At 31.4% G+C, this 12,481-nt stretch overlaps 1 protein-coding gene across 1 annotated transcript; it reads right to left on the bottom strand.

The window, feature by feature from the left end:
- Nucleotides 1–9,524: 9,524 nt before the first annotated feature.
- Nucleotides 9,525–12,416, bottom strand: LOC147924684 (putative disease resistance protein At4g11170). Its single transcript, XM_087496887.1, has 4 exons — nt 11,409–12,416; nt 10,988–11,296; nt 9,694–10,875; nt 9,525–9,575 (listed from the first exon to the last, which is right to left on the bottom strand). The coding sequence occupies exons 1-4, from the start codon at nt 12,414–12,416 to the stop codon at nt 9,525–9,527; spliced, it is 2,550 nt and encodes an 849-aa protein (XP_087353013.1).
- Between the last annotated feature and the right edge of the window lie 65 nt (nt 12,417–12,481).

The raw sequence follows: 12,481 nt of genomic DNA, 5'->3' as shown, positions 1-12,481 counted from the left end.
CCCGATTGGATTTTTTTTTTGCGTGTATTTAGAAGGTAGAATAAGTATAAGAGAGAACTTTCAATTTGTTGTACTTCAAATATTCATAGACAAAGGAAGATAAGGATTATTACAATTACAATTATTTATTTGTGTGGATTGTATTAAAACCCGTGCTCTAAACAGGAAAAGCTGCATGAGTAATAATCAATGTTTTCGTATTTTCAGAATACTTTATTTTTAAAAAAAATTAAACTGGACGGTTGAAACTCTAAATTTCAGACTGCATGCCTTCATTTTTTTTATTTTCAACTTGCATGCTGACATCTTTTAATTATGATGCATTGGACTATCGTTTTTTTATTACTAAGACTTTTGTTGAAACTTCATTGGAAAACTAAAAGTCTTCCACTTCATATTTCTTTTTAAGTAATTTATATGTAGTTAATTTTTATATTTTTGTTTAAAGGAAAATTACTGGTTATTAAAACCATAATTCGTTATATGTAACTAATTTGTTTAGCTCATTATATGTAAATAAATAATTTAAATATTTCATGTTATATCAAAGCAAGAATTTTTAAAAATCCAACTACTAACTAAATATAAAATAATTAAAATCCCATAAAATCCCTAGAACGCCATAAAAAAATTGTGGAAACCAGTCTTCTATCCGCGAGTCCTCTTCCTCGATCTCCTATAATTCAATTAAGTAGAACGTGAAAAAGTTTATAAACGAATTTCGTTTTCATATATTTTATAGCATGAACAAAGATGTTATTCTTACAATTCCATCATTTTTGCAACCTCAGAACTGCGAGGATGGAGTGTTATTCGGGTACAAACTGTAGAAGATATACTTCTTTTTCCTGCAAAGTTATAACATAATTTATTCCTTTAAATACACGATCATCAAAAATATACAATAATTTTTATAAAATTAATTCTATACCTTGGAAATCTTCAATAACACCCCAACGAATAACACAAATTAAACGTTCACCCTGGAATGATTTTAAAGCATCGTAGAATTCCGCAGCCGTTTTTTCGAATAATTCACACCTTAGTAGGGTTCCACTAAAATTAAAGAAATAAAAATAATGGATTAAGAGTATGATTATGTATAATATATAAATATATATGAGTTTTAAAATTTACCTGAAATCACGAAGATCAAATGAGATTTTGTGGTTAATTGAGATATCTTCTCCTCTTTTTTTAATTTTAAGATTATCTTCAGTACTTTCCAGCTCATCATCTTTTTCATCTTCTTCTAAATCTTGGACATAATCTTCGTCATCTTGATCATTGTTACCACTGTTATCTGTTTGATATTCGCCATCAACATCAGTTTCTTCCTCAGTATAATCCTCTTCTTCATCTTCTTTATAATCATCGTCCTGATCTCCAACATCAATGTCATCATCAGAGTCTACAAAGATCGTGCAATATGTTTCATATTGATCATGAAAAGTAATGTTTTTCTTTTGATCTGAACCATATCGAGTACAGTACTTAAATAACATACGGATATTATCACTTTGTGTGACATCCTCATGTTTTCCATTATTTTCCACCCCTTTGATTTCCTCTTTTTGTTGTAATTCTCTGAAATTACATCTGAATTCGCCAACATTTACACCTCACCAATAATGTCTGTAAAAAATTTAAATTAGTTCTAATATAATGAATCTCAAATAGTATTTGAAATTTCTTTTAAAATAACTGAATTATTCCCTTACCGATTAAGTAATCTTCACATTGGGTACCATCATGGATGAGTTTGAAATCGACGAAATCATAGAAATCTTCCCCTCCAACAATTGAATTCTCTCTTATCTTGGTATTGTACAAAATAACAATTTTGTAACGATGTGTAGTAACTAAACATGAACCATTCTGTTCAACAACCTTAAAGTCTTCGAAATCAAGCCAATTACCAACCTTGAACTTTAAGACAAAACGATCATAAACATCTCCACAAAAGGAGCATTGGACCTTTACACCCTAATAAAACATAGTATTATTAATTATCGGATAATACGATTTTGTTACATGTCTTTAAAACATTTTTAAAACCTTGTAATTTGTAACTTTCAGGTATAATTGCATATAAACTTATTGTTTGAAATATATAATGAGCTTATAATTAAAATAAAGTAAATACCTTAATATCAGTTAAAACCATCTCCAAACTTGGACCTTCCTCTTCCCACCGACATAAGACCTTCACACGAATTTTCCATTCATATTTTGAAGAGTTCAAACGCGAAACATCATCGAAAAGGCTATACCTAACCATAATTTTTTGCTTTTTTTTGTGTGTTCTTTGGATTTCTTCTCTGATTTAGGTTTAAAAAATAAAAAGTGTCGAATAGACGTATATATATACAATTTTATATATTCACAATTTACATTTTTTCGGAAGTGACATTTTTAAATTCCTGTTTACCAAATCATTTTACTATTCTGTAAAGATCTCCAGACATTGATATATCTTTATATTTCCTTTTATTTTTGAGTTAAATAGTAATCTTCTTAATGATTATCATTACGGCTTTAAATGCGTTTTTAAAAAAAAAAAAAAATCATGATCTTACACTATATTCTAAACTGTTTTAAATATAGAATATCTCTTAAGATTTTCAACCCTACTTTACATAAGGTTTAAAATAACAATTTTAGATTTTTCTAACGATAATCTCCAAATTTTTGAACATAATAATTATCACATTTGAAAGAATATTAGCATCATTATGTCTTTTCTCTATTTTTTTTCAAAATTGAAATAATAATCAAGAACCTTAGTAACCGATCGTTTAGATATCATAATATTCATAATACTATTCTCTAAATATCATGCTTATCTTATCCTCACGTCTGAATATGAGCTACGATACCAAGGTTTGTTCTTCCATATGCAGATTGTTTTCATTAATTAATAAAATTATTCAAAATATTAGACATAATTTTTAACACTTTTTTTTTATGTTAATAATAGTTATGAATATAGCATTTCATTGTTTTATTTTGTTCTTATATATAATCAAGCACCTTGGTATTCGGTAATTTGATCGTCATTAATAAAGTATAATCTTATATTATTAAAATAAATTATCATTGGACTATTTCTATTTCATAAAATATTCATCCATCTAAAACAATATCAATAAAAATACGATTATAAGATCGCATAACATTCATCCTACTATTCTCGAAAATTCGTCTTCCTCCTTTCTTCACGCCTGATTTTTTGCAACGACACCAATCATATCTTCTTCCATACGCTGCCTATTTTAAAAAATAATAACAATGTTATAAATTATATATAATGGAATTTGATTGAGATTATTTGAAGATAATTACCGTGTAGTTTAGAAGGAACGGAAACGACTCTGATTTTTTGCGATCAATAGCTTCTCTGCAAATATTCACAAAAATAGGATTAAGATCAGAATTTACGGAAAAATGATAATAATTTGTTTCATTAAATTTTAGTATCAAGATGACTTTAAAACACTATTGATTTGCATAATAATACCAAATAAACAAATGATTAACAAACGTTTGAAGATGATCCAAACAAATAATTAGTGTCAAAACCGCCTTTTAACATAGAATTACTACCGAACAATAGCCGAAAGACGTTGTGTTGCTGACTCTGCATCTCTAATCTGTTGATTAATCACACTAAATGTTATTATATCCGTGAAAATAAGAGTTATTAATTTAAAACAATAACTATTAATTTATTTAAAAATATACCATAACTTCTGGGATATTATTAACACCATTCACAGTCTTTCTGCAATAATAATCAGTAAATGCAAATGTTAATATGATTTTCTAAATCAAAAATATTTTTATATATATAATTAATTTTCCTTTTAAAATAAAATACCTGTTTTTCACCATACGATCATTGGTAGATTCATCTAAACAATGTTTAAATTAAATTTGATCATTAGAAATATATTAATATAAGGAATTTTAAATTTAGCAACATACCTTTTAACAATATATTTGAAGATGCAGAATTCAAATAAGAAATTTTGATAGTCCTCGCCACCTCTACCTATTCATTTATATTTATTTGTTAGAGCCACAAACTTATGAATTAATTTTTATAACGATGATAGAGTAATTTACTATTAAAATTTAAATTACCAAACATCTCTCATCACTATGATCATCTTCAGAAGCTTTCCTGTAACTATAGAAATAAGTCTTTCTATTTAGCATCATCAAACTATAAAGATTAAAGTTTAAAGTATTCAAAAATAAAAGACCTAGATTTCTTGTCCGAGAACATAGAACTAAGATCACGACCATGTACTAACTCACCTGAAACATAAGAATTAGTATAATCGTTTTTACAAAACATTAAATAAATCAAGAAACCTATACAATATAATATAAGAAGTAATAATGAAACCATACTCAAAGTTTTGGTAATGCTTGAACCTGCGTTCCAAACAAATACTACAGAAAGAGGACATGAATCATTGAAACACGAACACGAATACGAAGAACCATATAAGGGATCATCAAAACTATAATACATATATAATTTGAAGAACATGAGAGAAAATTAGGGTTTTCACTGTTTTAAAGATTTCGGATTATGGAGAATGTTTAGGGTTATACCTATATATATATGTTTACAACCTATAATTTTAGGGTTTCGAATAGGTCGGTATATTTTGGTTGAGTTTTTTTGAAAGCCCATTATTTTAGGTTTTAGCGTTTTAAAATTTATTAAATCATGTTTTGACGATTATATAGATTAGATATTTAATTATTTAAACTTTTTATAATTTTCTAAATTAATTTGAAGGGTAAAAACGTCCAGATTGGATTCTTATTAATGGCAAATTAGTAATCTTAAGTCTGAGGATGAATGTGGTGCGTTTCAGCAACCTAAATAGAGAACAAAAGCTTGTCCGAAAATTTTTCAGGGGTAATTTTCATTAAGGGCAAGAGAAGTCAAATTTTGTGAGATTGGCTGTGAGCCCTCTCGACTTCTCCTTTAATATATTAGATGAAGAAAAATTTAAATTAAAAAAAAAAAAAAACCTTTTTTTATCTACTACCATTGTAGATAGTCTAGTAAGACGCTGCTGCTACTTGTCTTCCAAAATTTCGTAAATATTGTCATACAGAATTTTGTTAATGATGTTTTGTTTTCTATATTTTTCCTCCTCATTTAATAAAAGTTTCACCTAAACTTAGCACTATATTATATGGTAAAATAAATTAATCTAAAAATTAATTTATAATAAAATAATTTCCAAAAATTACTTTAAAATAGTGAACTAATGGTAAATATATATAAAAAAATCTCTTTATTATATAATACTATGACTCAGACTCTCTACGTTGTTGCAGGAAAGTATTTCAAAACAAGTTAAATTAAATTTTAAATTTAGAATTATATGTTATAAATTATTATATTATATTATTTTCTTCACAACAACTTTTAAAAACAATCACATAAATTATATTATATATAAAAATTACAATATAAATAAAAAAAATTCCAACCTGTGCTCTAACACGGATCTAATCTAGTTTTGATATATAGGTATATGCTCTACAAATGTTTCATGTGAAGTGAAAACATAGGAGAAAAGAGCATATGGGTGTGTTTGCAGCTTCTAAATGATATTTTATATGTTTTCTTAACAAATGTTGATCGGATGACACAAATAAAAGTGCTCATCTAAATGCTCTTCCAATCTAGAGTAAAATTTTTGGAACTTGCCGGATATCCGGCTCCATCTGGGTTGCTGCTTCCCGGAGCCGGATACACTCAATTTTGCCGGATATCCAGCTCTGTCTCAGAGGCTAATCTCAATGCCCGCGCATGCCAATGGCCTAATTATCTCTTAGTTCTGGCTTGACATTGACAATGTCATATTGGATGTCGATTAGCTAGTGATTTTTTTGTATTAATGTAAAATTTTATTCACCTCAAAAAACGTATTTACAATAAATGCGACGTAAAGCTGATAATATTTTAAAACAATAAGAAGAATCAGCTACGAGTGTTGAAACCAATAACGGAGACCCTCCTCGTATCCCGACTTTCCCGAACACTGAATTGAGCTGAACTGGTTTCTAACATTCTTGTCAATGATCCTCACAAGCTTATTTGACGGAGTAGGGAAGTCACCATGGCGCCTACCATTTCTCTCTCGCCATAAACTGTGAATTGATATTTAAAACGCAGACCTGAGAATGAAAGTATGTAACTTTGGATGAGTTCCATCAACTAGCATGGGAGAGATTAGACTCCAGCTTGCAGTGTATCGACTATTAAGAATTCCTCTGGTGAGAGATGACCAACCTTGTGAAGAATAAGGAAAAGTGAAGAAGAGATGATCCCGTGTCTCCAAATCCTCGCAAATATGCAGTAAACTCGAGCTCGTACATCCCAATTTTTAAGTGTGTCCCCTGTGTTGCTAACCGGTCATGGAAAGCTATCCAAGTTAATGATACGTGATCATGGTTAGGTAGATTAGAATATGCTTAGGGCGTTTTAATTAATTGTTTTTGGTGCTTTAGTTTTTTTTTTTTTTTTTTTTTTTTTTGTCATCATTGAATCGACAAGGCCCGATTCATAGCCAATCCCTACAATGCGGGGTAACGCGACTTAGTGGAGTCGAACTATGGTGGGATCGGTCGCAGAGGTGGTGTTGTAACCACTTGACTAAAGACACTTCCCTTGGTGCTTTAGTTTATGCATTTGGTTTTCATAATTTCCTTTCTAGGTTAAAGTATTTTCTAGAGTTTTTTTAACAAAAGTACCACATTTAGAAACTAAACTTGTGGGATCTACCACATTGACTTAGACCTTTCGAGCTATACCACATAATAGAAGTGCAAAGACAAATATAATCCACAAGCGTAGTCAAAGCTTTTTCCTTAAAAATAAGGGAGAAAAACTAGATTGACCCAAATTAGGAGATTAATTACTAAAGTAACTCATAAAATGTAAGGGTTAGATAAGTTATTTTTTGCCTAAAATACCATTTTTACTTTGTTAGTAAAAAAATAAAGTCAAATTTATCCTCCCAGAATTTTAAAAAAAAAATCAAAATATTTTCAAAAGTCTGTCGGACTAGTTGTGACAGATTAATTTGTCTATGACAGATTTGTTTTTGGACAACAGGTTTATTTTTGAATGACAGATTTTTTATGACAGACTTATTTTGGACGACAGATTTTTTAATTACAGTTACGATAGATTTATAATTGTTGACAAATTTATTTTTTACGACAGACTTATATATAAAGACACCACAGACTTTCAGAATATATGACAGATTTGATATAATGTCTGACAGATTTATTTTCCATAGTTATTTCAGATTTATTTTCTTGATTAAAAATCTGTCATAACATGACAGATTTTTTCACAGAAATATAATAACTAGGTTAACCTCTAGTGATAACAGATTTGTTTTAAGTTACAACAGATTTTTAAATTTAATCAAAAATCTGTTGTTTGAGAACAGATTTATAACATTTTAAAAAAATTACTAAAATAACCTATGTGAATACCATATCTTATGACAGATTTGTTTAAGTTATGACAGTTTTTTTGTTTGCTTCCAAAAATCTGGTATTTGATAACAGATTTATTAGATGTAAAATGTAAATATAGTGACAACAGATTTGTTTTAAGTTATATTTTTTCAGTCATATTTTTATTAATTATATTTTTTATAAATCATATTATGAATGATATTTTCAAACTCATAAATTTAAAACATATATTTCAGTCATACATTTTTATTTTCCTAAATCATATTAAAAAATTAACATCATATTTTAAAATCCTATTTTTATATATTTTATATTATATTTTCATAATCTTATTTTAATATTTTAATATACATTATTTTAGTTATAATTTTATACATTCTATTTTTTATAAAACTTATTTAGACTATATCATCTTAAAGTTCATATGTTTAAATCATATCTTTATACATAATATTTTTATAAACAATTTTTTGAATATTAAATTTATAAGTTATAATTTAAATCATATTTTATTTTTATAAATTATATTAGAAATATAAACATCATATTTTTAAACATTTTGTTTTTTCATTAATCATACTTTAAAATCAAAATATCAAATACTCTTTTTTTTGTTGGTTTTTCGTTTTTTCTAAAAAAAATTAAAATAAAAAAAAAATTCTGGGTTTTTAGTCTTTTTACCTATAATTTTTGTCATTCTAGTCATTAGATAGGATGGAGTATTAATCTAATAATTAATTGTCAAATTTGTGTCAAACTGGTATATTTTCACTAAAAATAAATAATTTGAATTTTGTATAGCTGCACGTGTATGTCCTTGTCCTGTCTTCTCTTGTTTTGTTACTCTTTTTTTTTTTTTTTATTATTTGGTGCATTTATTCTCGAGCTCTTCATCTCTCCTACTCTTTTTTTTTTCTTTGTTTCGTCATTGCTTAAACTAACCGAACCAGACCAAATCTACAGCGAGTCTAACTCAGTAAGCCAAGAGCGAGTCGCGGAGTGAATCTCCGCCGTCCTAGACTGTCGTGACGTTCCTTTTTGAGAGACATCTCGGTGAGTGTTTTCGCACCGGTGAAGACGATCGCTTCCGCCGGGGCTGATGTAACGCTCTAAAACGCCTCCGGTTGGATTCCTCCGCACGAGGCTTTGTGTAGTCGGAACTCAGAGATCGCAGAGGCTGTTCTCTTGAGCCACCACCGTTCGGCGTGGTGCAAATGGAGACAAAGAGTTCCTCATCTTATCTCTGTGCTCTGCCGCATGAGAGATCTCTACATATATATATATATATATATATATATATCGTTTCACTTTGAAAACTCTGTGATAGCATTTAATAGACAACTTTTTTAGGACAAGATGTTGTCTGTTGTAGACTTTCAACGTTTAATGGACAACTATTTTAGTTTGTCCTTCCGTAGTCTCAAAATGTCCTCCAAGCTATCCTTTTGTTATGTACTTCAATTTCTCAAATTTTAACAGACATGTTCTTTGCATTTTCAGTATTAGGGTTAAGAGGGAGCTAAGCTTTCAATCGTTTCTTAATTCTCAAGCAAATAGTTGGTTCATAAGAGTTAAGAATGAATACATTGGTGTTGAGAAAGGGAACCAATTCCAAACTCCTCTGTACCATTCACAACTCGGGTTGATCTCTTTTATATGTTTCCATGTTTGTTGTGACGAGAAACTTTTCTTGTAGCTACCATCTTTAAATCTCCAAAGTGAACGATCCTTCTCCCCATTTTAAATCAACCGGATTTTCTTCGATCTAATTCTATATCTGGCTAAAAAGTATCGACTCAATGATTTCCTATGTCTTTTACATTAGGGCAGTTATTCACTCCTACATATCGTCTAAAAAACCCTCCCAAATAGTAGGATTCAAGAAACAAGAGAAAAACAGAGGCAATGGACCCCTTGAACAGGGAGTAACTTATATCAAGTTATCAGCCTTGAAACTATACAAAACGGTACATGTCTCTGAACTGCACACACATTCATGTACATAAATTTGGCATCCCAGCTTCTGGGAAGCAGCAACCTGGTACCTATACAAGAAACAAAATGAAAAAAGAACTAAAGCTTAATAGTTGAATTATTGAAATATTCACCACTCACCAGCTTAGGTTAGACCGGTCTCAAAAAGAAAAGAGCTAGAGAATTTACCTTTTTGCTACGGCTTTTAGTTGGAGACCAAGTAATTAGAAGAATATCTAGCTTTAAATGGAAGCAATGATCAAGATCAAAGTCTTCTAAATAATGTCCATATGAAAGGGTTACACCTTCCAGTGAGTAGCAGCCATGTGCGTAGAGACATTTAAGGCTTAATGGAAGATCTTCCAATGATTTGAGTTTCCTACAACTGTTCAGGCTAATAGTTCTTAACGAGGATAGCTCTTTGATGCTAGCAGGCATTGTTTCAAAATCGTGTTTGCTGAGGTCTAGCTTTTCCAAATTGGTGAAATGGCTGAGCTGGTGCGAAAGTGATTGAACGTTTTTACAGTTATCAAGCTCAAGCTCAAGCAAATGGTGTATGCCATGATCCTCTAGTAGATTAGGGAGTTCTAGCAATGATCGGAGGTTGATACAGTTGGAAAGTATAAGCGTCTCTACTTGAGTTAGTGGTGGCAATGCTTCTAGTTTGCAGCAGTTATGGAGGTCCAGATATTTCAACTTCTGGAGTTGTTTCATGGTTCTAGGTAAACTTTTGAAGTCATTTCCGCTGAAATTCAATTTCTCTAGAGCATGCATTTCACCAAGACTTGATGGGATGTTTTCAAGATTCAAGTTGATGAGATTTAATTCTGTCAAAAGAGGGAAGTCTGAAAAGCTGTGGCACCTGAAAGGCAGGTCCTTCTCATCGTAGTTGTTCCGCTTGATCTCAAGGCAAACGAAATCACGGAAATTTGACTTGAGGCGAGGTGGCAGTGGTTGCATCATCAACTTATATGGGATAAATCTCTCCAAATCAAAAGAAAAGTGATCTGCATCTCCTTCTAGCTGTTCAAGCCAAAATTTTATTTTCCCTTCTATGGATAGATTTGTAAGACATTGCAGTGGCTCAACTTCATTGGGAAACGCCAGTATAATTTGTGGACAGCACATCACTCTTGGTTTTGTAATGGTTGTCGCTGCCATAATGTTAATCTTGAGACTTTGAAGACCAGGACAATGGATTGCATGGAGTTTTCCTAGACTAGATAAGCTACCAATGTACCTTGGAAATTGTTCCAGCCTCGCGCAATCATTCATTGACACGTCCTCCAGCTTCTTGGCCATTGAAATATCTGGAAAATATTTCAGATTCTTAGACCCCGTCACATCTAGTCTCCTCAAGTTCCCAAGCTCCTGAAAAGAGACCAAAAAAGTGTACGGAAAACTTAAAAAAGATTTTTATGGACGGATTTTTGATACTCAAATTGCTATATCAAACTAGGTATCATTTTCTTAGATAATTTACCGGTGTCCCTTCCCAAAGGCTCTCGAGGTTGCTGTACCGGAACTTGAGTTCAACAAGACACTCTAGGTGTAGATCGAAAGGAAGTGTTGTCAACGGATATGCGTCCCAATGAAGCAACCTAAGCTCAAGGTCAGGGGGAAGTATATTATCTTCTGAAACAAATTGCAGTTTGGAGTCTGTATCATCCAGATGCTTGTAGAACTTTAAATACTTGAGATTATACAACGGCAAGAAATTAATACAGCTTATAGCTAAATTTCTACGCATCTCACACATGTGCAGTGCTAAGCATTGAATTTGGTTTGTCCCCTGAAAATAAGAATATCAATGTCACTTGACATAAAGAAAAAAGAAATCATACCTTGAAACCATTAAAATCAAAGTAAAAGAAAGATATACAAATATGTATGATGAGGCTCACCAAGTTATGTCCCAGTACTTTAGAAATTTCCCGAGGATCCCACAAAATTAATTGTTTATGAGGCTTTTTCTTGGATTCTTGACGCACAGTCTGCCTTCCCATTTTCTCAACTAAAACATGCATCTTCAGATATCCATCAGTTGAAATGTTAATGAGAGACTTCTCGGACAACACTTCTATCCCAAATTCAAAGCTATCAAAAAGAGCTCTTAGACTTAGGATCGAGTCTCCATTAAAGAGGCATGCAACATGAAGAAAAACGTTTTTTTCTATTGCAGACAAGTCGTCGTAGCTAATCTTCAAGATTTTAATGGTGCTTTCATGAGGAGTCGTTCCTAATCTCCTTAACTCATCCTCCCACTCAATTGTTGTAGTCTTTCCACGGAAACATAAGCCAAAAGCTTCAAGGGCAAAGGGAAGACCATGAGCAAGCTGAGAAGCTCGAAGTGAGAGTTGTTCATAAATATCAGAAGGTGGAGTTCCTCCTTCAAAAGCAAACCGTTTAAACAGGAGGAGAGAATCAGTGCTTTCCAAGCAGCTAACCTCATATAAGTCTCTGTCTATAATGCCACATGTTTTGAGCAAGCTTCGGTCTCTTGTGGTTATGATGATATAGCTTACTCGGCCAAACATGCTACTCTCTTTAACCAAAGCTCGTATCTGATCCACATTGTCAACACCATCAAGGACAACAAACACTCTTTGGTGTCCAAGCCTAGACTTAATATGGTGGTGTCCGTGTTCAACCGTGGAGAGCTTGACATGTTCTTCAGGCAGGATAGAAGAAACAAATTTTTCCTGTAAACCCCCGAGACCAAAGCTGCTAGAAATCTTCCAAACGTCTTGTATGAAACAACGAGCTGAAAATCCTCCAGAGTATTGGTGAAAGAGATACTTGGAAATGGTGGTTTTGCCTATGCCACCCATTCCCCAAATGCCAATCATACGAACCTCCTTCTCTGATCTAATATTTAATATAAAATCCAGCCTCTCCATGTGAGGATTCATTCCAACAACATCCGCAAATTCAATAGGCAGCATAGATGACAACCGAGTCGAAATATCACTAACAA

Source organism: Camelina sativa, chromosome 17 (genome assembly GCF_030686135.1).
Source record: "Camelina sativa cultivar CO46 ecotype springtype chromosome 17, ASM3068613v1".
Classification (NCBI taxonomy): domain Eukaryota; kingdom Viridiplantae; phylum Streptophyta; class Magnoliopsida; order Brassicales; family Brassicaceae; genus Camelina; species Camelina sativa.
The sequence above is the reverse complement of the archived record's forward strand: the minus strand, read 5'-3'. Positions and strand labels throughout refer to the sequence as shown.